Source organism: Hippocampus zosterae, chromosome 6 (genome assembly GCF_025434085.1).
Source record: "Hippocampus zosterae strain Florida chromosome 6, ASM2543408v3, whole genome shotgun sequence".
NCBI lineage: Eukaryota > Metazoa > Chordata > Actinopteri > Syngnathiformes > Syngnathidae > Hippocampus > Hippocampus zosterae.
Window position 1 is genome coordinate 10,140,861 of NC_067456.1, and position 27,886 is coordinate 10,168,746.

The 27,886-nt window shown below is 42.5% G+C and overlaps 3 protein-coding genes and 2 long non-coding RNA genes across 6 annotated transcripts; 2 read left to right on the forward strand and 3 right to left on the reverse strand.

Moving 5' to 3' along the window:
- Positions 1-1,318: 1,318 nt before the first annotated feature.
- On the reverse strand, positions 1,319-11,774 carry me2 (malic enzyme 2, NAD(+)-dependent, mitochondrial). Its single transcript, XM_052068663.1, has 15 exons — positions 11,608-11,774; positions 9,198-9,346; positions 6,974-7,107; positions 6,749-6,898; positions 5,917-5,992; positions 5,665-5,826; positions 5,378-5,591; positions 4,335-4,432; positions 4,153-4,266; positions 3,919-4,030; positions 3,661-3,803; positions 3,257-3,359; positions 3,104-3,174; positions 2,636-2,734; positions 1,319-2,142 (listed from the first exon to the last, which is right to left on the reverse strand). Exons 2-15 carry the CDS (start codon positions 9,312-9,314, stop codon positions 1,978-1,980), a joined length of 1,758 nt encoding a protein of 585 aa, XP_051924623.1. The 5' UTR covers positions 9,315-9,346; positions 11,608-11,774; the 3' UTR covers positions 1,319-1,977.
- LOC127602506 (uncharacterized) lies at positions 10,909-16,522 on the forward strand. Of its 2 annotated transcripts, none has more exons than XR_007962812.1 (3): positions 10,909-11,362; positions 14,284-15,055; positions 16,171-16,522. It is a non-coding gene; the product is annotated as an uncharacterized LOC127602506 (long non-coding RNA). The 2 variants fall into 2 exon arrangements; XR_007962811.1 differs by having other exon boundaries at positions 14,284-15,051; positions 16,163-16,522.
- LOC127602492 (mitogen-activated protein kinase 4-like) lies at positions 12,571-17,825 on the reverse strand. Its single transcript, XM_052068643.1, has 5 exons — positions 17,682-17,825; positions 17,496-17,574; positions 16,951-17,170; positions 16,702-16,852; positions 12,571-15,018 (listed from the first exon to the last, which is right to left on the reverse strand). The coding sequence occupies exons 1-5, from the start codon at positions 17,742-17,744 to the stop codon at positions 14,158-14,160; spliced, it is 1,374 nt and encodes a 457-aa protein (XP_051924603.1). The 5' UTR covers positions 17,745-17,825; the 3' UTR covers positions 12,571-14,157.
- LOC127602507 (uncharacterized) lies at positions 17,358-19,750 on the forward strand. Its single transcript, XR_007962813.1, has 3 exons — positions 17,358-17,603; positions 17,688-17,804; positions 19,639-19,750. It is a non-coding gene; the product is annotated as an uncharacterized LOC127602507 (long non-coding RNA).
- mapk4 (mitogen-activated protein kinase 4) lies at positions 19,635-27,257 on the reverse strand. The gene is made up of 5 exons (XM_052068657.1): positions 26,708-27,257; positions 24,201-24,292; positions 22,609-22,990; positions 21,221-21,396; positions 19,635-19,790 (listed from the first exon to the last, which is right to left on the reverse strand). Exons 3-5 carry the CDS (start codon positions 22,973-22,975, stop codon positions 19,635-19,637), a joined length of 699 nt encoding a protein of 232 aa, XP_051924617.1. The 5' UTR covers positions 22,976-22,990; positions 24,201-24,292; positions 26,708-27,257.
- Positions 27,258-27,886: the final 629 nt, after the last annotated feature.

Below are 27,886 nucleotides of genomic sequence, written 5' to 3' on the forward strand. Positions count from 1 at the left end.
CCCTGCCGCTGGATTAAAATGAATTGAAAATCAGACACAGAAGTATTCATTTTCAACATTTTAATGACTTTTAATGACAAGATACAAATTTTGTTAAGCAGTGCTAACAGAGTTCTCTTCAAACAGAGGGGAAGGCAAATTTGTGATACTACAAGTAAAAACGTAAACTAATACATAGTGACAACAAAGACCAACACTGCATGGAGGTTTTCTTGAAATAAATTAATTTGAAACAAGACTACATGCAGTATGACAATAAAAGCTCCATTCTGAATCCAACATTTAGCACAAGACAAACTTGACAACTTGCTCCGTTAAATGCTTAGCAGTCATTCACTAAATTAATTTGAAACAAGACTACATGCAGTATGACAATAAAAGCTCCATTCTGAATCCAACATTTAGCACAAGACAAACTTGACAACTTGCTCCGTTAAATGCTTAGCAGTCATTCACATCAGCGTGGATGGGTACAATTGATTCCAGTGTTAAACAATTTAACTGTCCTAAACACTAAGCTATGATCAAAGTAGGTTCATGTTTACTTGATTGCGATGAGGTTTTCTTGTATCCAGTGTGTGAGGTCACAATGAAAAAAATCAAGCCTTTTGTGTGAATAATACATGAATAAAAATATGAACACATACGTCAAGGAAGTAGAAAAATAGACCTACAAAACATATAGTCATATTTCTCTCTTTTTTTCCCCCTCATTCGCTCATGTCGATTTCACGAAAATGACTGGTATGCACTGTAAAAATTTCCAAAGTACAGAAAATATATCAGGCTACCATACGCAACCATGTTAGATGAGACAAAAAATACTTTTCAGAGCATGTAAGTGAGAGAAAAACTGGACACTCAAAATAAAAGGTGTGCAATTCAACAGTTTTCCCAGCAGGATTGCGAATGAATGCTTGTGTACTTGTGTAATAAAAATGAATCATTTCAATTGTCAGTTTCCTGCAAGCACCATAACAATGTACACACACAAAACACCAACAACTTGCGTTGTGCAAATAGGAAAATGATCATATCGCATCTGCAATCCTGACCTAAGATTTAAAGCCCAACTTTCTCAAATGTGACATGAATTTAACACCACAGTCCTTAGAGCAACAACACTAAAAAGTTGTCTTCATTGGAAAAGCATGGCTTCCTACGATGCGTCTTTTGCACAGAAATGTCAGGGAAGAATAATAATGATGGGAAGTCATTGAAAGCGGTGCTCTAAACAATATACAACGGCAAATACCATTCAACAACAAAAACCAAGCATGGACACACATGGATGTTGCTTCAGCTGGATAATGCAGACATTATTTTTTTTCTACGTGGAGTGCTTTTTGAAAAAAAAAAAGATTAAACTTTTTTACATGATTTCATGTGCAAAGAAAGACATTTTAACTCACGCAGGATTATTTGCTATAAAGTTCGGATTAACTACAGTGGGGTACAGGCGTAACGTCGAACATCTGTTAAGATTTATTGTTCCTTCCCCACTGTGCTCAAAAAATGATCAGAGTTGAAATCGTAAATGTTAAAATTGTTTGTTGCTTACAGTCGCAAATCATTTTGTGTTAGTCATCTCAAGTACACCTTAGACGACAGGAGGGTTTTTTTCCCTCATCCTGTGAAGTGTCTGCTCGATTTTAGAAATCAACTACTCTGTTAAGGATGTGTGTGCCCTGATTAATCTTAATTCATGAGTTCAATTAATTGTTGGATAAGCTTGTGCATCTTTAAGCTTTCAGCACTTCAACTATAGAGTCTGATGCCCTTTTGCACCACTAGAGGGTGCAAGTGTTAAATGTATTGGCTACAAAGGCAAGAGAGAACAGTGGCGATACCAAAGTAAAATACCCGTGCTGCCGCATGGCAGCTGTAACTTAAAATAATAAGTGCTCAGTTGTCCTCTTCAGTGTGATTATAATGAATTAAGTGCACAAGGTCACTAAAGAAGGAGTGACAGTACTACTAGTTACTCGAATCGGGGCTGAAGCTGACCCCAGGCCACTCGTAGGTGTCGGGCAGGAAGGAGTCATAGTTGGTGTTCCACACAGTGGCGTGCACAAAGGCATTCTTGTCCACCGGCTCTGGGTAGCGAAACGCCATGCCTTTGGCATACACGTATTCCACCACCTGCGGACACACACACACACACACACACACACACACACACATACACACACACACACATACGGTCAAAAGTGCATCGCTGATGCCATTAGCTGATGGGAGATGAAAAATCTGTCATATTAAGTCTATTAAGTAATATTAAGTCATATTAAGAAGAAAATGTATGACTAATACGAAAATAAAAATATATGAAATAACACTGTGCTGTCATGAGAAAATTGCAAGAGTAAAAAAATCATATTGGGACGAAAATGTAATACTAAAACATAATCATAACAGAGAGAAAGAGGAAAAACATGAACCGTTTTACTGCACTGCAGCTGCAAGATTTGTGATTTGATGAGCCAGTAGAGGGCTGTGAGCAGAACAGGTTTGCGTCTAAATTCAAGGGACGCTTTTTTACTTTATATGAGTCGCGGTACCATTATACATGAATAAAAAGGTCATGCGTTGACAAAAAATAAAACACTGTTGAGAAAATGTGTCTTTGTCTTGCCTTGACAGCCATCTGCAGAGACACTTCTCGGATGTTGGACAGAGGCGGGTACAGTCGGCCTTCTTGCAGCTCTTTGTCAGTCAGCTGGTCTGCCAGCGTCTGCAGGAAGAAGAAGAGTGCAACTTACTGCATGTGAACCACAATTCGTGGACAAACTGGTGACGATGGAATTTTGTATTTCATGACAAAATGCAGTTTGACAATCAATCGCTTTTTCAAAGGCCAACCCCATTCTCAGGTTGTTGTCATATTTTGTGTTTTAGTAGACTTTGAGAAACAGGAAGGTATATTCGGCCCACAATGTAAAAGATAAATGGTACCAGAAGAAAGTAGAAATGCCTTCATGTGAGGAGGGAACGAAAAAAAAAAACCCATTGCGTTACGAGATAAAATAACGAGGAAAAAAACAGAGACATACAAGACACAAATCAAAATAATACAAAGGGCGAAAACAAAGTATGAAGGAACCTTGGCAGCCTCCAAGAACACCGTGTCCTTGATGTGGCGCACTCCGCTCAGGATGACAGCCAGAGCCACACCTGTCAAACACAAAAATAAGAATCGACCTCATCGACTCGACTGCTTGTGAAAAGTCAAGAGCATCTCCTTTGTGTTGCTCACCTGGAAAGATGTAAGCGTTGTTGCCTTGTCCGGGGGTGATAACTCGTCCATCGCTCAGAGTCACTGGACCAAATGGGCTACCGCTGGCAAAAAGACATCTACCCTGTGTGAGTATGTTGCGTTATTAGAAGGCAAAGAAATTCATACTGTGCGAAGCCCCACTACTTGAGGTGGGTGCACACAGCGAAGATTTGCATGTAATTGCCTGGGGATGCCACAAGATGGCGGTAAAGCACTTTTTTTCCTATTGAACAAAGTGCAAAAAAACACAAATGGCTTCATGTTTTCAGCAAAGGTTCCCCAAAACAAAATCCTAGAAGAGGCAAATTCCAGAGGTTTGAACTGCGAACATGCGACGGTTCACTGTAGTGTTTATATCATTTGCAGAAGCATAAATTGCGTACATCCGTCAGGGTGTAGGCGTCCTCGGCGGTGCACTCTGCTTTGGCGGTGGGGTTGCTCAGGGCGAAGATGATGGGCCGCTCATTCATGGCGCCCATGGCCTTGATGACATCATGGCTGAACAGTCGACCGGCTCCCGCCACACCTGCCGGTTTAAATCATACCTACCTTTAAGTAATTAACAGGAAGTATTATTATGAAATACCCTCACATATTTTTGTGGGAATTTTTTGGAGGAGTTAAGCATGACGTGGTCTCACCAATGATAGCCGTCGGTCTGATGGTGTTGACGGCATCCAAAAAGCTGTGAACGTCACCGGGACTCTCGTGAACAAATTCTTCCTGGTTGCCGTCCGTTGCTTGAAACCTTCCCTGTAGAAAAAAACAGCCAAGCCACTCAGTCACAATGACGCAATGGTGAAGACGTTAACATCATTGAGCCAGACAGGAAGCGACGCAGACAGATTCTTCGCATCCATATTGCATCTGCTGACCTTTACGAGTAAGCCATCTTTGTCGAACATCCAGATCCTCTCCCTGGCGTCCGCCTGCGACATGCCCGACTCCATCATGGCCATGACAATTAGGTTTGCAATGCCGAGAGCAGCCTATGGACATGACAGGAGGTATAAAATTACAACATTCATTCAAATAGACTGGGGAACCACCAATTTACCTCTCCGGCTCCGAGGAAAAGCACTCGATGTTTTGTGATTGGCTTTCCAGTAGCCCTCTGAGCTGCAAGCAGACCAGCAAGGGCCACAGCTGCAGTGCCTGCAGTGAGAAAAATAACATGCAGAAAATTATAAATATGAATATATATTAATTGTATAACTAGTGTGAGTAGTGCATCAACCAAACCCAAAATACACAAAAGGTGAATGCATTTAAGTCCTCTAGCTGTACAAAACATTTTAATATGAATGCAAAATATCATCCATCCATTTTCTAATCCGCTTATCCTCAAGAAGGTCGCGGGCGTGCTGGAGCCTATCCCAGTCGTCTTCGGGCAGTAGGCGGGGTACACCCTGAACTGGTTGCCAGCCAACCGCAGGGGACACATAGACAAACAACCATTTGCATTCACACTCAAACCTTGGGACAATTTTGAGTGTTCTATTAACCTGCCATGCATGTTTTTGGTATGTGGGAGGAAACCTGAGTACCCCACCCAAGGAAACCCACGTAGGCATGGCGAGAACATTCAAACTCCACACAGGAAGGCCAGAGCCAGAATCGAAACCTGCACCTCTGCACTGTGAGGTGGACGCACTTACATTATTTTAGGGCGACCACCGTGTGGCCCCAAAATAACATTTTTAAAAATTGCTCAATATTGAAAAGGCACTTTTCTCTTAAACGTCAGCCTTGCAGATGTTTGCTCTTGGTAGTCTACTACAGAGCATGGTAGAATCTGGCATACCTACCACATAGTTGAATTGCCTGTTTCCTTCCGCAAGGGGATTAAAAAAAACAGGTTTCGTCATTAATTATGCCAGCTTGCTGGTTTGAACATCTTTAAAAGCCTCAAGAAACGTCTGAATATACTACAGACAGTAAACTCCAGTCCCGGTTGATTAAATAAATTTGACCATTATCATTACAGTTTATTCCTTAAATTCGGGTGAGTTGTTTAATGATTCAAGTGGACGCCCCACCCTACCAGGATACCACCATTGGAGGAACTACAGTGTCGTATTTCGAGATTAATGATTGAACCTTGGATATCATCATTGAAGGTGCAGTACTTCTCCCTGTACTTCCTGAGGAAGCGAAAGGCGTTGTGGTTCCCAAAATCCTCAAACTGGATCAGCGTGTCCTGCCCATATTTGTCCACCACGGCCTCCATGAACTCATCGATGAGGTCATCATAAACCTGAGAACGGTCTCTCCTCTGGTACAGGCCCATGTAGAGCGGATCCTTGAGGAGAGTCTGTTGGGTAGGCAAGAGCAGGCATGGAGGGAGTGATTTGATGGCTTTGGTATATTAAACAGTATCTTCTCACCTCGTTGTTTGTGCCGACGTCAATCACGACGGGCAGGCACCTTTCAGGTCTGATGCCGGCGCATGCCGTGTACAGGCAGAGTTTGCCAACAGGGATTCCCATGCCATAAACGCCCAGGTCCCCCAGGCCTAAAATACGCTCGCCGTCAGTCACGACGACTGCCTGGAAGAGGGAAGCCTTAGTTGACGTGTATCCGTATGACAACGTTCAATCTTCTGAGACTTTCTAGAAGCGTTAGAAGAGGATACTCACGGCCACATTGGTCTCTGGCCAGTTGTCCAAAATGGAGCGGATGTGTCCTCTATCCAGAATGGAGATGAACAAGCCCCTATGAGACAAACAATTACACTTTGGTTCATTTGTTTCTCATCTCATCTTCACAAGGTATATGCCGGAGTATTTGGATGGGGGGGGCCTCACTTTTGTGCTAAAGGTCCACAATTTGATTTGAAAATAGAATGATGAGCCAGGTCATTCCTGGATGAGAGTTTAGAAAAAAAAATAAAGCTAAAACATGTCTGGAAAATGTGCAAATTTGTTTGTTTAGATCATTAAAAATAATTAATCCATGTTTCAATGTAATCTCTTTTTATTTATTTAATACTCCAACTAATTGATTGAATTAATGCATGAAAAATGAATAGATTAAATTTATTTGTGAATTTTTTTATTTTGTAATCTATTATTTTCATATTTATTATTTTTTGTTAAATGTTAAAATATACAAAATAATGATATACTGTACCGGTAAAAATGAACAATGGAGGCATCACACTGGTCAAAGGGAAACATTTTCCTGCCATTTTTTTCCTCGCAGCACACAAAATTTTACTTTATTTTATTTTTACAACAGCTCAATTCACCAATTATTGAATGAGATGCCTCATCAAAACGATATAAATTATAATGAAATCATTTTAGGTCAGAATAGTTAAATGAATGCATCAAATACTGAAACATAAATACTCAGTGAGCAGGATTACAGAAGGGAGCAAGCATGCTGCATGTTGCCGACTGGCCAAATTTTGCCTCCCTGTGGCGATCGGTGCCAAAATGAGAAATGAGTTGCTGATGGATTCCTTACTTCGGTCGTCGAAAGATGTGTCCGTAGTGTGTGCAGGCCAGGCCGACAGTGGGCGTGTAGACGATGGGCATCAGCTCCTCAATGTCTTCCATCAGCACTCTGTAGAAGAGCCTCTCGTTTCTCTCTTGGATGCCCATCAGGTAAATGTACCTGGACCGTGAAACACAAGAAATTAGAGCCGAAAATTAAGGCTTCGCTTCCACGCTTGACACGACATGTCTTTACTTTTGAAGGGGATCCGTCATTTTCTTGAGATTGTTTTGGAAGCGCATGGCCTGAAGATCTTGGGTTTCAACTTTAGGAGGCAGCAGGCCGTGCAAGCCCAATATCTGTCGCTCCTGTAAAGAAAAGGCCATTCCCTGGGGAAAGGCACAAAGTTGAGACGAAAACAAATTTTTAAAAAAATACAGGAGCAACATATTGAGTTACATTTACAGCACACTGTGAACATGTTTATTGGAAAGATAAATGTATGATTATATTTAAACAGTAAAATGCATTTCGCCACATAATTGATTCCACGCTAACAGAGATGTCTCAAGTCATTGCTGGATGTGTTGTCCTCAAGAATAAACTTCCTAAACACTGTGCCCGAATTGGACAACTATTTTTTTCTTTTTGGGGGCGATTCCACTCGAATGAAGGAATGCCTCGCTTTAATTTGACATCTTTTCCACTGAAGATTCCACAACCCGGGTTTTCCCCCGAACAATTTCACTTGGAAAAATGGCTCCCCTCAAAAAGAGTCCTCCATTTTCCACAAACACACTTGAACAAAAATGCTTCACTTTTATTAAACTTCCTTTTCTCGCCGTCAGGAAAAAAAGTTGTTGCTATGACATCTGATACAACATGCGTGTGATGTACGGATCTGTAAAAGCTGTGATTTACGGCAGGGTTGATAGTGACAACATAATTAAAGAGTATTATAAAACGGCATTAATAGGAATAAATGTCTCCTCTCGAACACCTGGTACACTCCAGTTGCAAAGAGCCTCGATTTGAAGTAAATCTTGTCAGTTTTGGTCGCATACGGGTCTTGTGGACATGCTTTCCACGAGGTGGCAGAGCGCCATTAGAAAGGGCTGACTTGTTCATTCCTGACCAGAGAAGCCGACAGCTGAAAGGGGTGAGAAAAGCGTTGTCGGCAGAAAGGTCAATAAAGGACATGCCAGAGTGCGGGTGGGTGTGTCGTATGTTTATGTCTGTGGAAATATGTCGGGCCTTCTCACACTGTAACAAAATCGGAGGCTCTTTATCTTGGGACACATACAAGTTGGAGGGGATCGTCTGCAAATTGCAAAGTCATGCTGATGGAACAATTTCCCTCACTAGTTTAGTCACCAGAGAGATTTGCAACATGCGGTCTGGTGTGAACACCGGACTTATGTGTAAGAGAACAACATTGCCACTGATTGCGAAGACTTGATCGCAGTTGGTGAGGGAGCTATTTAGATGGGAAGTTGGAATGTCTATTTTTAGAGAGCCAACACTTCTGGTCAGGTCTAAATAGGGCATTATCCAACACAAGAGGGAAGACCAATCCTCATTCACGATATTCCTACTCCTGTATATTACAGAGCCCCTTCTGTGGCCCCTTCACACAAAAAAAAGGGCAGTCAGCAATGAAAATTCAACGCATGAATAAACACGAACAGAACTCAGACTTGAAATTGTGACTTACAACAATGGTTACAAATTCCCGCTGCTAGATATCATGATGACACTGTGTGGCTTCAGCGAGACCGTGTGACTGATGTCCCGACTCGCCAGATTTGATTAGCTGCATCGCAAGAACGTCTCCACTTTTACAAATGACAACGCTAGTGAGGCGCAAGGAGTCGAAGTACCGCTATATCTATTGAACACAACATGAGAAAGTGGGAAAAATCTGCTTTGTATCAGCTTTTAAATTTTGCGCCCCCATGTGTGGCACTCAACTCTGTATTTCCCCTTTTATATTTGATTATAACCTTTTATTTGTCTCACAATGGAGAAATTCCCAATTTACAGCAGCAGAATTATGAAAGGGAGAAAGTAGCAGAACAAAAAGTATTTTAATAAATATAAATGATAAAATAGAAATCTAAGCATATTAAAAATGGGTAAGTGGGGGGTGAGTCCAGCTTTTCAGATTGTAGGGTATTATTTTGACTGTATGATATTTTTTAGTTTTTATCCCCTAAAAACCAAAATATTATCAAGAAGAATGAGTACACAAATTATAGGTCTCGACTTTTTCATTATTGTAAGTAAATACTCTTGGACACTATGAGGAAAGCAAAAGGAGGCTTCACTCTGATCTAAAGGAGACATTTTACTCAACCCGTGTCTTCATTATAGAATGACAACATACAGTACATGGACAGGAATTGTTTTCCACTCTGGCACACATTAATCATACACTCATTATGCGTTAGCATACCGTACACGTTGAAAGCACACTTACTTTGTTGGTGCGGGGGTTGAGCATTAACGGTTTGCCCTTCTCTTTGGTGTGTGCCCATCTGCAGGCAGGCACGAAGGCGGGCCTCAAGGAAAAGCTGCTCCTTAACCGGGACAACATGATGAAGCGTCGACAGTCGGCGCGCCGAAAAGCTGAGTGAAAACACAGGAAAAGAGTGTAAGAGAGGAAGGGTGGGGGGGTGTTACCATGGAGATGAGGCAACATCTAAAGGGGCTGCAGAAAAGGAATCAGGAAATAAAAGTGTCATTGTGTTCTACGAATCGAGGCGCATGTAATTCACGGCCAACTCGTCGACTGTTTAAGATGGCGGCAGAAGAACTCAATACATGCGGTTTTGAATAGAAAATACAGGATGGATGTTTGGACAAAATGTTTCTTTTGCCATTATTCCCATTTAAATATGGTCATGTTTTCAATATCAAAATTAGTGACTGAATACGCATTTTGATATTATGTTCATTAGTTGTGAAAACGAAGATGGTTTGGGTGTTCCATGAAAACAGTAAAACGAGACAACACACAAAGTCAAGGATTACAAGCACCGAGGTCTTTAATCCGCGTGCTGACGTCAGTGATTTGGTGTGTGTGAAAATGAAGGTTTAAGAGCTGGCCATTATCCTTATCTAGCTGCTACTCCACGCGAAGAACAAAGGAAAAATGATCACATGACAAGCAGGAAGCGAAGGTCCTTTCTAATATTTTGGTGACCTTGATTCAGCAACGAAAGTTGGGTGGGGGATACAATTGTTATTTGTCATAAGTGCTTGCTGGGCATGTGACTTGAACTTTGTCCACTGATCATCAGCCAAACTAAAGGAAATATGTAAGCAATTTTCAAGTCTGGGGCAACGTGACTGATTTCTATTTCGCTTCCTCTCATTCACATTATCCAACAAGACTCAATTTAAGCTTGGTACACTTTACGGATTGTGAACATTTTAACCCACTTCGAAACTGTGAGAGTCCTCACACATGCAGAGTACTGAAGATGATCAACACAGTACTTCACACGCACGTAATGAACGATCCAACCACAATCGCTCTTCCGACGATTGTCTGTATGTGTCCTCCCCCCCCCCCCAACCCCCCGTTGCTGATAAAAGAAAGAGGAAGAAGCTATCAGAGTGATACGAAAAGCCCTGTAATGACCTCTCACCCTGCCACCCACAAACACACACAATATATATTTTAAGAGGAGGTCAGGGCATAAAACGTCTCATCCAAAGCAGTTACTGTATTTCCGCTCCCTGTTTATTTTCTCAACCGCATGCGGGGTGCGGCTGGAGGATTTTATTTCTGCATTTTTTTTCTTTCATATCAACCAACAGGATTTACCAGTGTATTACCGTACCCTTATGTCAAGTGAAATTGGAGTTCATGAACAGAGTGTGGCTAAGGGATTGAACAAGCAAAGGAGCAAACATCTTATCAAATCTACTGCTAAAGTTAGCTCTTATTCCAGATACAACAATTCAGCTTACTTCCTTGACACCAATTGGTACTTTGTTATTAGCTTTGGCGCAACCTCGTGTGGCATCTTAATATGTTCCGGAAAGAGCACAAAAAGCATTTTGGAATGAACAGCTGAGGATAAGTTCCACAGGAAAACTGTTCAAAAGACAAGTAGATGCCGTAATTCACCGTTTTGTCTATTTTGATTTTGATTTCTTTTGAACGGATTTTGTCTATCCGTTATGTCTAATATATACTATGGGATAAATGCGGTTCCCATTTTCGCGTCCTCTACTCAACATTTCAGGCTCCTAGGTTGATTGATACTGAGGTAATGAACTGAGACAATGTATCACGGAGTTCGTACACTCCAGTCCAGACCATCATCTCGAGTTGTTGCGTCCACAGAAACATACTAGTGAAAGGCTTTCATGTGTGAAGTTATATGATGTCACGGGGGAGGACGCTCTGTGTCACCTTCACTACAACAATACAGGACTTGTCATAGTGTTTTGAAAGGACAGGGGTGGCGACTTTGACTATGGTGCCGTAATGTGTCACTCATAAAACAGGTTGCGGGGGAGGGAGGTAACGCCTCTCGTTAGAGGGTGAAGTACAGTGCAGTACAGTACAGTACGGTAGAAGTACCTAAAGCTCACCCGGCCATTTAGAATGAATGGAGCTGCACAAGCAAGGTAAGTGGCTAGCTTCGCCGCCTGTCACGCGTCGCTAAAAACAGCGATGTGTCCTATTAGCCTTCACGTGTCAGATGGTGGACCTATGAAATGAGCTATTTTTAAAAATGAATGACATACACCGTTGCGTGTTTAAAAATTGTCCAAAAAAAGTGTGCAGAACTGACCTAAGCGCACGTCACAGACATGAACCTACAACACTGAACACGTTTCGCAATGGCGTACGTTTTTAAATGACGCCTTACCTGGTTTTAAGGAGACTAATGCCACCGAGTTTCCTTTAAACTGAATCTCCGAGGGGCATGTTTCCAGCAACTCAAACAGCGGCTTGGTTGAGTGTTCCGGTGACAGGAGAAACTACAGATGCTCTGAGAGACGACGAGCACTCCAATGGTTGTCGAGAGGAACTTGCGCGTTCAGCCAATCAGAAGATGGGATTCTATCCCAACGTTTACCGTAACTGACAATATGTACAACGCTATAAAAAAAAATCACCCACAGTATGACGTCACTTTACCGTAATATCTAGAGCATAGTGGTGGGCAACATAGCTGAAAAGTACTGAATGGATTTTGTTATCGGTAGTAATAAAAAAAGTGAAATACACAAACGTATGAATTCGACCTTTCATCCATTTTTAATAAATATTTGGTGTTATTCCTCATATATAATATGAATAAATAATAGGATTAAGAATGGTAATTATTTTAAAGATGAAAATAAACACACAAATAAAAACAAAAGAAAATTTGAATACATTTGTATTTCGGATTAGTATGCACCCATCCATCCATTTTGTAATCTGCTTATCTTCACGAGGGTTGTGGACAGGCTGGAGCCTATCCCAGCTGGCAGTAGGCAGGGTACACCCTGAACTGCTTAGCAGCTAATCGCAGGGCAGACATAGATGAACAACCATCCGCACTCACACTCGCACCAAGGGACAATTTCGAGTATTTTATTACTTGCCATGTTTGTTTCTGGAATACGGGAGGAAGCCGGACTACCCGGACAAAACCCACACAGGCACGGGGAGAACATGCAAACTCCACTATTAAACTCAATGTATGTGTTTTGAACACATACTTTTTAATTTTAAAAAGTGGCCCTTGAGCACCTAGTGTAAAATCAAGTTTACCTCGACACCACAGCACAAATATTTCTTTTGCACAGTATAGTTTTAAATATTGAAAAACAAAACAAAACAATGCAGAGCAACCATTTTGTATTTGTTTTATTATGTCCCCCACCCCCCCAAAAAAAGGTGAAAAAAACCCCAATCAGTACTTAACATTCAAGCCGCTCCCGTTACCAAAATGGAGTAGAAAAAGCCTGCTGGAAAGACACGTGAAGTATGTGGATATATTTATATTACTCGCAAAGCATGCGGATTCCGATTTGGGGTGTGTGTTTACATTCAGTAAGCTGGGAAGCATTGAGGGGTACAGAGGCATGTACATTCATTCAATAGAAAATTAGCTCAGTAACCGTGTGTAATTTGCGTGATAGAAATTGCTGGTTTTGTGGAAAGTGTACTGGGAAAAAAAGAAATGTGCTTATTGAATTGGAATCATCATTGAAATTAATTTTGCATCACCTTACTGTATATTAAACACCACTGCAACAGATAGTAGAAGAAAAACATTCCTAAATGCGCAACTGTGAATAGAAGTTCAGTTTGTTTTTGTTTTGTTTTGCAAATGTTCCCTCATTTTCTATTGAATTTGTGTGTTCTGTAGACCCATCTAATGATACATGTCATAGCCTTATTGCATCCTTGTAAAAAAGCTAAAGCAACATTGAATGTAACTCATTTGGGGGGGGGGGTAGGCACACGTGATTAATAACCTTATCGGAATATACTGTCTTTTACAATTGCAAGCATAGGCAACCCACAAATTTGGTTCATACTACAATGATGCTTGTATTAGACTTTGGGGTCTTACGTTAAAGTTTGTTATTTTGTGCTCTCTATTGTAAAATAGATAAATGTTTGCATTCAAAAAATGCATTGCACATTAAAACCAAAATCAAGTCAAACAAGTCTGAAATTCTGTAAAGACCACACAGCACCCAAAGATTTCCTACAAATAATGAACGTGTGAGGAGTTGGACATTTTATATAACTAAGCGTCATTTTTTTTTAGTCCTACGATATTCCTTGTTGAATACATTCAGAAGACCTTCCTGTGTGTGGAAAATATAAAATATGAAAACATAAACAAAACATTAAGAGTTTTTTTGTGTGGTTCTCTGGTGTTTAAGTTCCCGTATATCCGGGTGACAATGTAAGAGTCAAACCCCAAATCTCTCAGCTGTGAGGCAGACATGCTAAGCACCATTCCACAACGTTGCCTAATTAACGGAAATGTTAAGTGAAACTGTGGCGAATACAAGATGCAACTAAAGAGGTCAAACTAGCTCCACACAGATGGGCCAGAGCCAAGATTCAAACCCAGAAGCTGAGATCGTAAGGCGGACGCGCGACCGAGCACTAATCATCATGCTGCCCCAATCAAAAACATGTCAAATAAATTTCTGTCGAGTTCCCTTGAGCAATACCTCGAGCTATGCCTTTCCATATCAAGCAGGCGTAGGGAATTCTGGTTCCTCGAGAGCCAACTGGTAAGTCAAAGTACTACTGTATATAATTGCCATGGCAATTTCATTTTTAAAAAAAACACAATTTAGCGGGAGCTTTGTGGTGCCCTGCGGAGGAACATTGTAATACTAGAAAAGAGCGTTAAAAGGAAGATTGAAAAAAACCTTTTGCGGTGTAAACTCCTGGAGTGGTTTTAAGTCCGCGGGGGTGGCGGTGTCCTGTGCTCAGGGGGTCTGGACAATCTGCAGTTGATGTTCACTTGTTTGCTTTCCTCCCGCCGCCCTTTCCCATCACTTTTTTCCTTATTCTGTCGACACAGCTTCAATGCTCGGGAGATGAATGCATCCAAGTCGAAGAGGCGTTCTTTCTGCTTGACGGGAAGCAACTCGTCGCATTGGACGTCCGATGGTTTTGAAGTGCTGGTCGTGGAGAGATGTGGGGGAGGAAGAAGAGGAGAGACGGGAGTGGATGGAATGAGGGAGCAAAGAGATGGAGGGGTGATGGCCGGAAAGGGGCTGATTCCGTCCTCGTCGGTTAAGTGATGCGGCTCCACGTCCGGGTAGTGAAAGACGGGAGTCGGGAGGTCCGTAGGGGACAGCGGGAGAGGCGGGGAGGAGGTGAAGCAGGGGTGCGGCTCCAGAGATGGACTTGGACTGGGGGAGTCCAGATGGGACTGGGTGCTCTCCACCCAGCGGGAGATCTCCTGGAATAAATCTCCTGTCCCGGTTCCCGTTCCTGCAACCTCGTCATCCACGTTCATCTCCCTCTCATCCTCCAAGCTTCCCCCAAGTGGCTGGATGGGCACCGGAGGGGTGATTGTGTTACGCTTCCAGTGGGACAGATCCAGAATGAGGCGGGGTTCCGAGTAGTGCTGAGGTTTGCCATCCCGCCACGCAATCCGGTCCAGATAGGACGGCGAGCCCACCTTGTAGTCACACGAGCGGCCGCAGTCCAGATCGCCGAACCCGAAACCGCAGGCCCGGTCTAGAGAGGAGTGGGAATGCTCCAGGAAGCGTTCGGCGGAGCTGCTGTGGGAATATTTGCGCGGGTCCACCTTGACGGAATGACAAACAATAAAGGTGGCGAAGTGAGTCAGTCCTTTTTGTCCGACTCGAATTTGATTGTGTCATTTTGGTTACTAAATATGGTACCTTCTCAAAATAGGATTCCTTGCTCAGAAAACTACATTGTTGAGATTTATTTGGGATTTCCAAAAGCAGATTAATGAATGAATTACTTATGTTGATGGCTTATCTGTCCAGTTTTGTTTACATGTACTGAAGACGTTTTGTACACCTTTAAAACCATGAGGTCAAAAGGAACTCAAATTGGGTGCAATAGCTCACCCAGGGTTGGGTCCAAAAGGGTCCGAGCCAACACTGGGTGATTTATATCCAGCCCATTGCGCCACGGACCCCGCACATTGGGTCAAGATTCTGATTCATAAAGCGCCAAAAACTACCCATACCGATGTGTTGAAGAAATGGGTCATCATTTCATTACAAACGTTTTCTCAGAAGAACAACTGCCTCTTCTTTGCGGGCACGGCAGGAAACAAGAAATATTGATATTTTGTAATGACAAATAATTCCTGAGGGCGGCCCGGTAGTCCAGTGGCTAGCACGTCGGCTTCACAGTGCAGAGGTACCGGGTTCGATTCCAGCTCCGGCCTCCCTATGTGGACTTTGCATGTTCTCCCCGGGCCTGTGTGGGTTTTCTCCGGGTGCTCCGGTTTCCTCCCACATTCCAAAAACATGCGTGGCAGGCTGATTGAACACTCTAAATTGTCCCTAGGTGTGAGTGTGAGCGTGGATGGTTGTTCGTCTCTGTGTGCCCTGTGATTGGCTGGCAACCGATTCAGGGTGTCCCCCGCCTACTACCCAGAGACAGCTGGGATAGGCTCCAGCACCCCCCCCCCGCGACCCTAGTGAGGATCAAGCGGTTCGGAAGATGATGATGATGATGAAATAATTCCTGAATGATCAAGATCATCTTGTGTGTTTCAAGCCTTTCATGCACCCCCTAACCTGATAGTATGATAAGCTGTCCGCTGTCCCTGAAAGGGTTCATATACAGTACTCTTTGATGACTTATTGTAACTTCACACAGTGATTGTTATTTTGTTATGGAGTAATTTCTAGTTTCGGTAATGATGACGTTGTTTCTATCGATACGTTATCTAATACACTTATCAACAGGGTTGCAGGTGAGCTGGAGCTTTTCCCTTTCCTGACTTTGAGCAAGACTTGAGGTACACCTTCACAGGTGTCTTGAATGAACCTAACATGCATATTTTTGGTATGCGGAATGAAGCCAGATCACCTGAAGTAAAGCCACGCTGGCAGAGATTCGAAACAGAACTGTGAGGTGGATGTACGTACTAAGCACTTCTCCACCACGCCTTGATATTTCAAATGGTCCAAAAGAACTACACATTTGTCCTTCCGGCAGTTCTTCTGTTTCCATCCATCCATTCATACAGCCATTTTCCAGTGTATCGATTTTATTTTATGTATTATATTTGTATGTATTTCAATAAAGTCTTTAAAAAAATTCCACCAGCTGTCAAAATTAGTGTTTTGTCCTCAAAGCCATTCCTGTTTCGCTAACAGTGGCATCACTGTATCGATATTTCATGGATGGATCCGCTCAACGCTGGTTAAGGTCCTTACAAATTTCATGTACAGTACATACAAACATGTAGAAAACAAACGTGGATTGCTGAGGCGTATCCTACCTGGGCCTCCTCTAGTGAGGTGCAGCTGGCTCGGGGGTCCCTCTGCACCTCTTCTTCTTCCGTCGTGTCTTCCATATCTGAAGTCATGTGACCAGAAGGCATGCATCCACAGCTCCTCCCAAACTGCGGCCAGCACATATCGTTTGACAAGCTGGAAAGAATGGAACAAAAAAAAATGTTTTTGTTTTTTTCTCACCCCCCCCCCCAAAAAAATTATTGGATTAATAAGGGCCGCGGGGTTGGGTTCACCTGTCCCATTGGTTACTGGACGTCTGGCTCAGACTATTGCTGAGACTGTGTCCCGTGACCAGACTGTCTTCCAGTTCGTCCTCAATGCGGAAGGGCTGAACCGAGGTGGGCTCATCTTCGGGACACGAGTACTGGCGCAGAAAGGGGTGGGAGAGCGCCGCCTCGGCCGTCAGTCGGTCCATGGGGTTGAATGTTAGGATTTGCTCCAGGAAGTCCACAGCTGAGAGAAAAGCGTGACAAATATCAAGTCAGTTTTATTCATATAGGGCCAACACACAACATTCTGTTGCATAAAAAAAAAAAAAAGGGTGGGTGGGAAAGGTGAGCGGGGAGAGACGACCGTGGGGTTGGTCAACCAGGGGACGCATGAGAGAACAATGGGCACAACAACAAACTCTATTTTACATACTGTATTGTAATTGAACATCCACATTACTTTTTGACAAATATTTTCAAAAAATTTCATTGAGGCTATTGGGAAGACACTAGCTACGCTCACTTCCGTTACATTTATCGGAACTGGTCGCTCAAACGCGTGCGCTGACCTTCTGCATTCACTTCAGGCAGCAGCACGGAAAATGGCTTCTTGACTTTCCAGCCATGATTAATACATGAAGGCATCACCTGCACAGGCAAACGGGACAACATTTACAGTAAGATCGTCACTGTATGATAATTATTATGTTTTTGTATATACCGTATGTACAGTTTTCAAGAATATGAACAACCACCTGCAGCAGGTCCTGTCTGTCCTCATCTCTGATTACCGGCACGGTGTCAAGAATCAGCTGCATCTGTTCCAGTGCATGAGCTCCTATGAATGGAACAGTCCCACAAATCAGAGCACAGCAAAGGTCAGACCAGTTCTCGAGATAACAATTTGAAGGCAGCCATCCAGTGCAATGAGAAAAGACGAAAGTAAAAAAGAATTGGGCAGGCAAATTGAGATCATAATGTTCTTATAACGTCCATCAATCCATTTTACGATCCACTTTCTTCTCACAAGGGTCGCTGGGGCCTATTCCAGCTGTCTTCCGGCAGTAGGAGGGAGACACCCTGAACCGGTTGCCAGCCAATCGCAAGGCAGACACGAACAACCATCCGCGCTCACACTCATCTCCTAAGGACAATTTAGAGTGTTCAATCAGCCTGCCATGCATGTTTTTAGAACGCGGGAGGAAACCGTAATACCCGGAGAAAACCCACGCAGGCATGGGGAGAACATGCAAACTCCACACAGGAATACACTACGTCTGCACTGTGAGGTTGACGCGCTAACCACTGGACCACCCTTTTTATAACGTCCCAATGTTAGATATGACCTCATCTCAAAATACACTTTACTCTTGCAACATGCCTTATTTTGTCCGTATATCACCATTTCATTTTTTTTGATGGGGGGTGGTGGGTGGGGGTTCGTTGAGTTATTGCATCTTTTTCTGGTGACATTAAATAAGTATAATCTATTTTTTCTCCCATCGCTATTTGCAAATTTTGCACTTTAAACAAAGCTTTTTTTCTGTATTGTGACTGAATTACTTTTGACAAAATATTTTTGAAGCATTTTCCCCAAATATTTACGACTTCATAACGCATTCCAACGTTTACTCATCGCGTAACATTACGTTATTCTTGTACCGCTGCAAATTTTGACTCATAAGATCAAAGCTTTCTTTTTTCTAGTAATAATTAATCTTTTTTCTTGTAAGAATCTATTGCGATCTTCCCACTGCTTGTGAATTAGATTTTTAGTCAGTAGACCGTGCTCGATAACGTGCAACATGGATGAAGATGGCTTTTCAAAGCAACTTTATTGTAGTGACGTCAACACGCCAGCAGAGAGCGCTGCAGCAAAACATGAGCCATCAGGTACTGTTTTTCTTTCATAAATACCACAGGTACCCCGCGGTAAATATTGAATACAGCGCGGCAATAAAATGTGATTGCTCGGCTGTTTTGCGGATTTGTGGTGTTAGGTGAAAATAAAAGATGAATGTGTGACTGGAGCAGTGAAACGCCTCCTGCCTTGTGTGCTTCCCACCCGCTGGTGTGTTGCAGGCCGGTAGAGGTCAAATAAACTGCGAGAGGAGGAGCAACATGCAGACTTACTCTGGAATCATTGGCATTCTGCTCACACACTCATGGAGACTGTATAGCGACTCAACAGATGCCACTTTGTGTAATGTCATGTTGAATTACGGAAGTGCGATTCATCATGTTAAAATTATACTTCCAACATTCCGAATTTGGAAGAGCATTAACAAAATTCAGTTAAGTTATAAGAAAGGCTGCATGACAGACAAGCGATTAGCACGTCTGTCATTAGGGGTTCGACTCTGGGGTCCAGTATTTTTATGGGGAGTGTTCATGTTCTTCCTGTGACTGTGTGGGCACTCCAGATTCCTCCCACACTTCTCAGAATATATACGGTAATCTCAGAATATATCATATAATATATACCGGTAATATAATACATTTTTTCCTTACAAATTGATTCAAATGAAATCTATATTCTACCTAACCTATACATTAGATTAAATTTACTTCTACAATACACGTTTTCCTGTAAAATAATTGTACTCTTCGTCTCATCATTTATTTGAAGAAAATAAATCATATTTAAAATACCCTAAAAGGCCACGTCTTTTTTGGTCTCTCACACAGCTGTCCACCGAGCATATAATTCAGACGTTACCTGCAAAGAGCATGCGTCCAGTGAGCATCTCAGCCAGGATACAGCCCGCAGCCCACATGTCTATCGCCTTTGTGTAGTTGTTCGGGGACAGCAGCAGACGAGGAGAACAATACCACTTGGTGACCAGACCCTCGGACAGGTAGCCCTGTGGGAAAACAACAAGTGAGGCCCTTCCAACACAATATACTGCAGCTACTGTTCAAAGTATGTGAAGCATAAAACGTACCAAAGAGCTGTCTTTGGTACGTTTCAATTCATATAAATCTGGTGCAGTGGTTATTTTTGTTTGAACAACAAAGAAGCCTCAGTGGAGGGTTTTCCGACCATTTTATTTTTAACTTGACAAAATAACACAACAACGTCACAACGTTAGGGCCAACTGCACAGGGGTTCAGTCAAATGAAGAGGAATGCGCTTTTTTTTTAACAAAGTTAAGAATATTTCGCATTGATGAGGTATTCGTGAACACTTCACTTTCTGCAGTGACTCTGATTTTCACCAACACACATCTCTCTCTCTCGTAATAAAAATTACGGTCATGACATTAAACTTGGTATGTCATCCCTATAAACATAGTAATTAATTATTTTTTTTTAATGTTCCGTTGTGATGTTCTAAAATAACCACATTAGCTGAATAGAGTTGTGTTTCCACCCTAACAAATATAAAATGGCAACAAAAATAATGAAATGTACTAAAATAATGTAGAATATCATCATTTAAAATTGATCTACATTGAAAAGGCTCAGATAAAAACGTTTACTGCCCATGACAAACTAAAATGTAATGACGTATGAATAAAACTGAATCATACGAAAGAAGATAGTCAGACAGAACGGTACAAAATTAAATTCAATTGAATACATCAAACCCTCGCTGACCATGCCGCTCAACCTCAGCTTTATGACAGCAAGAGACAACTCTGGGTGCCGAAAAAAGTGAGCGCTGACTGCTCTTTGAACACTCTTTTTTTTCCCACCCTTTCTTCCTTCCTCTTGAATAATTTATGGGGCAGAACTAAAATGGTAGACACGCACCAAAATCTTTGAAAGTGTCAACATTTTGGCTATATTCTCTCACCCTCCCTGCTCATTTTTCACCCCTTCCCCTTTATTTGTCCTCTACTCCTCTTTATGTAAACACCCCGCCCCCTTTGTATGGCACCCGGCTGAGCCGCTGCCCCGTGATCTTAGCTGACAAGAGATCACCCTTCATCACATACACGCACACACACACACACGAACGACAATAATATCAAATAAATAGCGGTATACATCTATGATAAATATTTGACTTATTATTGTTATTAGATAACAAGTTTGTTCTGGAGCGGTTAGCTTAGACACGGTTACCACGTACGTATTATGCAAAAAACTTAACATTCATATGGATTTACAACATTGCTGCTATCATTATAGAATGACTAAGATTAGTATTCAAACGTAAGTGTCTTAATTACATTTTAAGGATTTATTCCACAATATATATATATATATATATTTGAACTGTAAATCGTTTTTTGTGCTTTGCAACATAAACTAAGAACAGAAATTGTATTTGACTGTTAAAGCTGACCTTATGAGAATAGTGGGGATCAACTATCCGGGCCAGTCCAAAGTCTCCGATTTTGAGCAGCAGTTGGTCAGTGTTGATGAAAATGTTGGCAGGCTTCAGGTCTCTGTGCAGCACGTTGGATGAGTGGATGAACTTGAGGCCCCGCAGGAGCTGGTAGAAGAGCAGTGTGGCGTGACCTGTGGAGATTTGGATTTCAAGCCATTTTCAACATCCAAGAAGTACAGTGTGGCGCAGGATGGGAATATTTTGATGATTTGATGAACTTTAGCATCTGAATCATGATGCACACCAGATGAGTGAATCGAGACCAAATTGACTGGATGATGGTGTTCATGAAACAAATTCTGGTGCATTTCCAAATTGCACGGTGTCCTGCGCCACGTTTTATTCACTTGACCACCTTGACTCGTACGCTAATAGAAGGGTGACCTTACCTCTCTGAGCTCATACGCCCCTACACCCCTGCCCAGCGCCTCAGGTCTGTGGACCAGTCTTTGCTAGACGTACCAAGAACTAAACTGAGGCTCAGAGGGGATCGAGCCTTTTCTGTTGCTGGTCCATCTCTCTGGAATGACCTCCCACTGAACATTCGGCAAGCCTCCTCGCTGCCCATCTTTAAAGCCCTCCTCAAAACTCACTTGTATTCTTTGGCGTTTGACTCAGCATGACTTAGATTTGCTATTGGTTTTACTGCTTGGTGCTTTCTACCGCCTTATTACTTATTACTTATTACTGATTCGTCTTACTGTTTATTGTATATGTTAAATCGCTCCATGTACAGCACTTTGTATGCAGCGATGGCTGTTTGAAAGTGCTCTATAAATACTGTTGACTTGACTTGACTTGACTTGATTTCACTGTCAAAAATTTATAAGCATACACCGTTTGACAATTGGCACCCTTCTATTAGCGTACGAGTCAAGGTGGTCAAGTGAATAAAACGTGGCGCAGGACACCGTGCAATTTGGAAATGCACCAGAATTCGTTTCATGAACACCATCATCCAGTCAATTTGGTCTCGATTCACTCATCTGGTGTGCATCATGATTCAGATGCTAAAGTTCGAGCTCCATCAAGTGAGTTGGGAGTTAGTGCAACATGTATTAGGATGCGTATTAGGATGTGGATGACAGCATTCGGATTTGAACAAAGCAATCGGGAGTAAACCAAAATCTATGACTGGGGTTTGCAAACAAACTCAAAATCTGTGGGTTGACCTTTGTAAATATACACACTAAAGTGGCTTTGGAACCGGTCAAATTTAGACTGAGCTGTTTAGATATAAATGTAAAACAAAACCAATGGAGTCAGTGCACCACAGTCTGTTTTCAGGAAACCAAAGCTGTCAAATGTGAAACCGGCCTACGATGCGTTTGCTTTATCCGTACCTGTCGACAGCGCTCCTTGCTCCAGCAGCCGAGCCAAATCTGTCTCCATGCACTCCTGGATGACGTATAGGGCGCCAAGCTGGGCTGGGTCCCTTACAGGCGGTCGTCCATGGGGTGCCAGGACCTCGTGTACCCGGACCACATTTTCGTGATGCAGCCGGCGGGTGATCTTCACCTCCCTTAGCGCGTGCTTCACCGTGACGGCATCACGCATGGCCAACTTCTTGATGGCCACGCGACGTCCGGTGCGCTGGTCCATGGCCGACAGAACCAGCCCGGTACCACCGGCGCCGAGGGGCCTGATGTCGACAAAGTTGGCGCTGAGGTCGAAGCCGTGGAGGAAGTGCGAGGTGTCTTGTCTGGCCATGATTGATGACTTCCCCTAAAAGGTGTTGTTTTATTGAGATTAAATATATTTAACATTTGAACATGTGCATTTAAACATTTAGAGCACCAACGTCAAACTCTAGGCCCGTGGGCCAAACCTGGCCCGTCAGATCATTTTATGTGGCCCGCGAAAGCAAATCAAACGTGTCATTTTCCATGATGTTTGCTAAAATCTCTACCAAAATTTAAAATTCTCATATGTAATAAAAAAAAGACATATTTTAAGCATGTTCTTGTCACCAACCCCTCATTAGAGTAACAAACAAAAGTTGAATAAACTGTAATTGACTTTTTAAAATTTGGTTTCAGTCAAATGAGATTCACCTCTAAAGTGGCAAAGTTCAATTTAGGTTCAGCTTGAAATTTCATCCGAAAGCCTAAAATATCCCTCACGTTTTATGAGCGGTGTGAGTGACCAATTTTAGGACTTGCTTTGCTAAAAATTAAAACTTAACTTGACTTGCTACTCATGAACCAAGTCAAAACTTGAACTCCATGACTTCACAAGCCTTGAAGGTTTATGATTAGAAATCCGTATTTTTAAGGTCGTGTGACATTTTCGCGCTTAAGATTACGACGGTAAATTTGAAGCGGTGTGTTTTTGATCAAATCAGGGAAAAACAAAACGGCAACATGCAAGATTTGCTACTCGGGGTTTAAAGAGTTAAGCTCAATTGACTTCACAGTTCAGCTGGTCATACGTTAACTTTGCTTCATGTTGGATACACGTTGAATTGAGAAGACAAGAAAGAAAATACAGTGAACAATTTTGGGACCATTCAAAAACTGTGATTGTAAAACAAGTTGGAGCAGCTAACTATTACGACAAGTCTAAACACTTGAGCGCAAAAGTGGCTAATATGCAAATATATGTTGTGACTGAGCAAGAATGTCTTCACCTCCCTGAACCAAACATACAATTTCACTTTATTCGTGGGGACTTAACTGGCTTGATTTTTGCTGCAGTAACTTGGGATTTGCTCAAAACCAGAAAGTGAAGACTAGAGACTTATGACTTGCCTGTATGTGACTTATTCCAACACTCATCAATGCCACTCAGGTAAAAACAGCCGCATTATGGACAGCGAAAAAGAATATTTCTCTTCCTCATCTTCCATGATGCCATCAGTGGTTCATTGACACAAGTCTGTCGAGAGTTAGAACCATAAGTGAATCAGTGGTGTGTCTCCCAGTGTTTTACCTACCTGATGCCTATACTCTGAACCGGAGGGAGGGGTGGGGGGGATTTCAGGGCCCCACTAGGAACATCAGTCGGCCAGCGCATCTGTTACCACGGCTGCAGGAGGGAGGAAGGAAAAAGAGAGAAGATATGTGAGAGTCACACAGCAGCAGTCTTCAGAGGATTCAGCAGAGTAACTATTACATTTATTCGAGCCAGTATGAGAGCTGTAAAAAAAAAAAAACTAAACATTTTGCCGACTCCCCCCCCCCAACAAACCGCTGTCCCTAAGGGTTAACACTTGACTATTTTGCCAACTCTCCAATTGGATCATGTTAGATTGTGCAGGTGCACGCTGTTATAAAGCATTACAACAGTCCTTGATCCCTGCAAGGAGCCAAACAATCCGTCGATACAACTGACTAAGCCCTCACTTGACTCACTTTCCTCTCGGCTCTCGGTATAAAAGGTTCACAGAAGTGACAAAGAGGCCGCCACGAAATGACACTTCACGCGTCCGCTCACCTCAGGATCCGCAAAGTATGCGTGTGTTAAGATAGACGGAGCGAGAGAGAAAGACAGAGAGGCTGCATCTGCTGGCGCTTGGTGGGAGGCGCAGCTTCAGACTGACTTTATAAATAATGCATCGCCGCTGGAGATGATGCTTTGCGCGGGCGCATGTGACTTTTGCAGCTTATGCAACAACAAAGAAAATATCTCCACCAAATTACTTCAAAAAGGGTTGGCGGGTTTTTTTGTCACAAGGGTTTCCAATGATGAAAGACAAGTTGGGTGATGGTGGGTTGGGTAAATCTGATTCTAGCCATAGAATACGATAAAAAAAGCACTACATGCATCTTGTCCGGCCTGCTCACGACAGTGTGGTGACCATTACTTTGAATTTACACGGCAGTCATCTGTGGTTAGCGTGTGCGTGAAGACACGCGCCTCCGAGGCATGCACGTTTAGGACGACAATCAAGTGTTATCAGCCTTCATGTGCATAAATAAAATCTTTTTCAAAATGTATTGACATTTTCAGACTTTGCATTGCAACGCATGTTTTCATTCCATTTATGCATACCTGTCAACTCATACGGTTTAGCCATAGTTCATACGGATTTTGTGGTGAATGTTACATATATGGCCGTATCGCACAAATCATACGGATACTGAAAATTTCCGGGGGGGTTCCCCCCTAACAGGTAGTTCCATTTGCTTTTGCCCAGAATGGTGCTAGTCTAGCATCGTAACTTCGTAACTTCGAGCTGATGGGTCGGTCAGTATTTGGAGTTGGTGAAAAAAGTAACGCAGGAATACAACTCTGAACACAGTAATGCCACTAAGTAGAATGATGATTAGACATTAACCAGACATTGTATTAGGGAGATCTACAATAAATATCATTGAAAATATCGTGGGGTTTTTTTCTGACGTTATTTTGAAATATAAAATGCTTTGGTATGTTATAAGGATTTTTTTGCTCTTTATAAGGACTTTTTTGGTACTTTATACAGGTTGGCGCTCCGAAAAGTTGACCGGTATGTTTATGTCATGATTCTTACCTAATAAAGAACAGTAGATTAACGGTCAAATATATCAAATTGATTCAGACCGTTTTGGGCACCAGTAACTGGACCGCATAAATTCTCCCCAAAAACAGAAGGCTATGCAAGCATGTGAGCTTGGATTGACTCCAGGTACTCCGCTTTCCTCCCACATTCCCAAAAACATGCACATTAGGTTCATTGATCACTCCACGTTGCCGGTAAGTGTGATTGTGAGTGCGAATGGTTGTTTGTCTATGTGAGCGTTGCGATTGGCTGGCAGCCAGTTCAGGGTGTACCCCGCCTGCTGCCCAAAGACAGCTGAAATGGGCTCCGGCATGCTCGCGACCCTTGGAAGGATAAAGCGGCTCGGATTATGGATGAATGGAAGACTGATGAATGATTAAAGGTTAAAGGTCGGGGCAAAAGCAAAGTTTGTAACCTAGATCGAAAAGCATTTCACTTCTTTTGGCAACTCTTTGTGTGCAGCATAACAGCTAAAGGCTGCTTCAATAGGTTTGTTTTGAATTTTGGGCTTGAATCAATTGCAGACATCAAAGCCCTACTCGGGAGAGCAATTATCTTCTTTTAGACACTTAGTGTGACAGCCAAACATGTTAACACAGGACTACATTTGTGCCTGAGCATTTAATACTTTTTGTGATGACCCTGGAAAAGATTAGATACGGGAGAGGTGTACTCCATTCCACTATATTTTCAGGTTTATAGCATTAAAGCTTCTCTGCATCTTATTCTTGTGTGTGCAGCTTGCTTCATGCACCAGCTGAGTGCCTGTGTGTGTGTGTATGTGTGTGCAGTGTACCGCCCCTTTGAAATTACATCAACTAAAACACTATGTGAATAGAAGGTGTGTAAAGTGCACTAATAGTACTCAAGCCAGTTATTTCATCCCTTTCTCAAACAATAAGATACCATTACAAAGGGTGAGAGGAAAAAAGGAGGAAAAACAACAGCATCACACTCACCGGAGGATCATACAGCCCGGCCGCCGTCTGCAGACAAAAGATCCGGAGAAAGAGATAATCAAGACAGATGCGAGCCCTCGTCAGAGAAAAAAAGTGAATTAAGTCAACGCATCTCTTTAACTCGATGCCTTTGTTATAAGGAGGTGATACCATGGGAGAATGGAGGGCAGGCAGCTGGCAGCATGTCGGCAGCACCGAAGTGGGGATCCGCGGATGATAAGGCAGCAGACTGCTCCAGAGCCGAGAGCCCCGCTGTGTGGCCGGCCAGAGGACGGCGGAGAACGGAGAGAGGGGAGAGAGGGAGAGAGGAGGGATCTATATCAAGATAAACGCACACAAAGGCGTACGTTTGCACGCACGCACACACATGCTGCAGTTTATGAAGTGCCGTCTCTCGTTTCATCTTTTCCCACAATTCCAGCTACTTAAGTCTGGGAGTGCCGGCAGCAGCAACAAGCATGTCGGCATGATGACCTCACTTAAACCCAAGGCCTACGACAGACACCTCTCAAGGTTCATCGAGTGTACACACACACACACACACACACACACACACACACACACACACACACACACACACGCACACGCACACACACACACACACGGAAATACATAAACGTCTCAAACATAAAAAATAAGTGGTGCAAAGACTCACCAAATCCGGCAGATGGAGCTGTGGTGAAAAGATGTTGTTACTGCGGAATTAGCAAGTGCAAAGAACCCGCATCGAAGAAAATGACTGGCACCAGCGACCCTCACGAGGATAAGAGGTTAAGATAATGAATAATGTGTAAGTACAGGCCTATTATGTTTAAAGGAATCATTTGTGTTCTTTTTAAGGGTGTGGTATTCGTAAGGGCGGGGAGGACGTAAGCACTTATTTTTTTTTTAAATATGGGTTTTATTTAACAGTAATGGTACAATTGCATATTAAAGAAATTTATGAACAAAATCACAATATCACTTGTTTTGTTTTGTTCCTGTACATACGATTGTATTTAATACATAGGAGTGGTTCAAATACAAAGTTGACATGTTTTTTTTTTAAAAGGGCAGATATTCCTGTGTACACCCAATTTCAATGAAGTTGGGACGATGGGTTAAACCTAAATAAAAACAGAATACGATGGTTTACAAATCATGTTCAACCTGTATTTAATTGAATGCACTACAAAGACA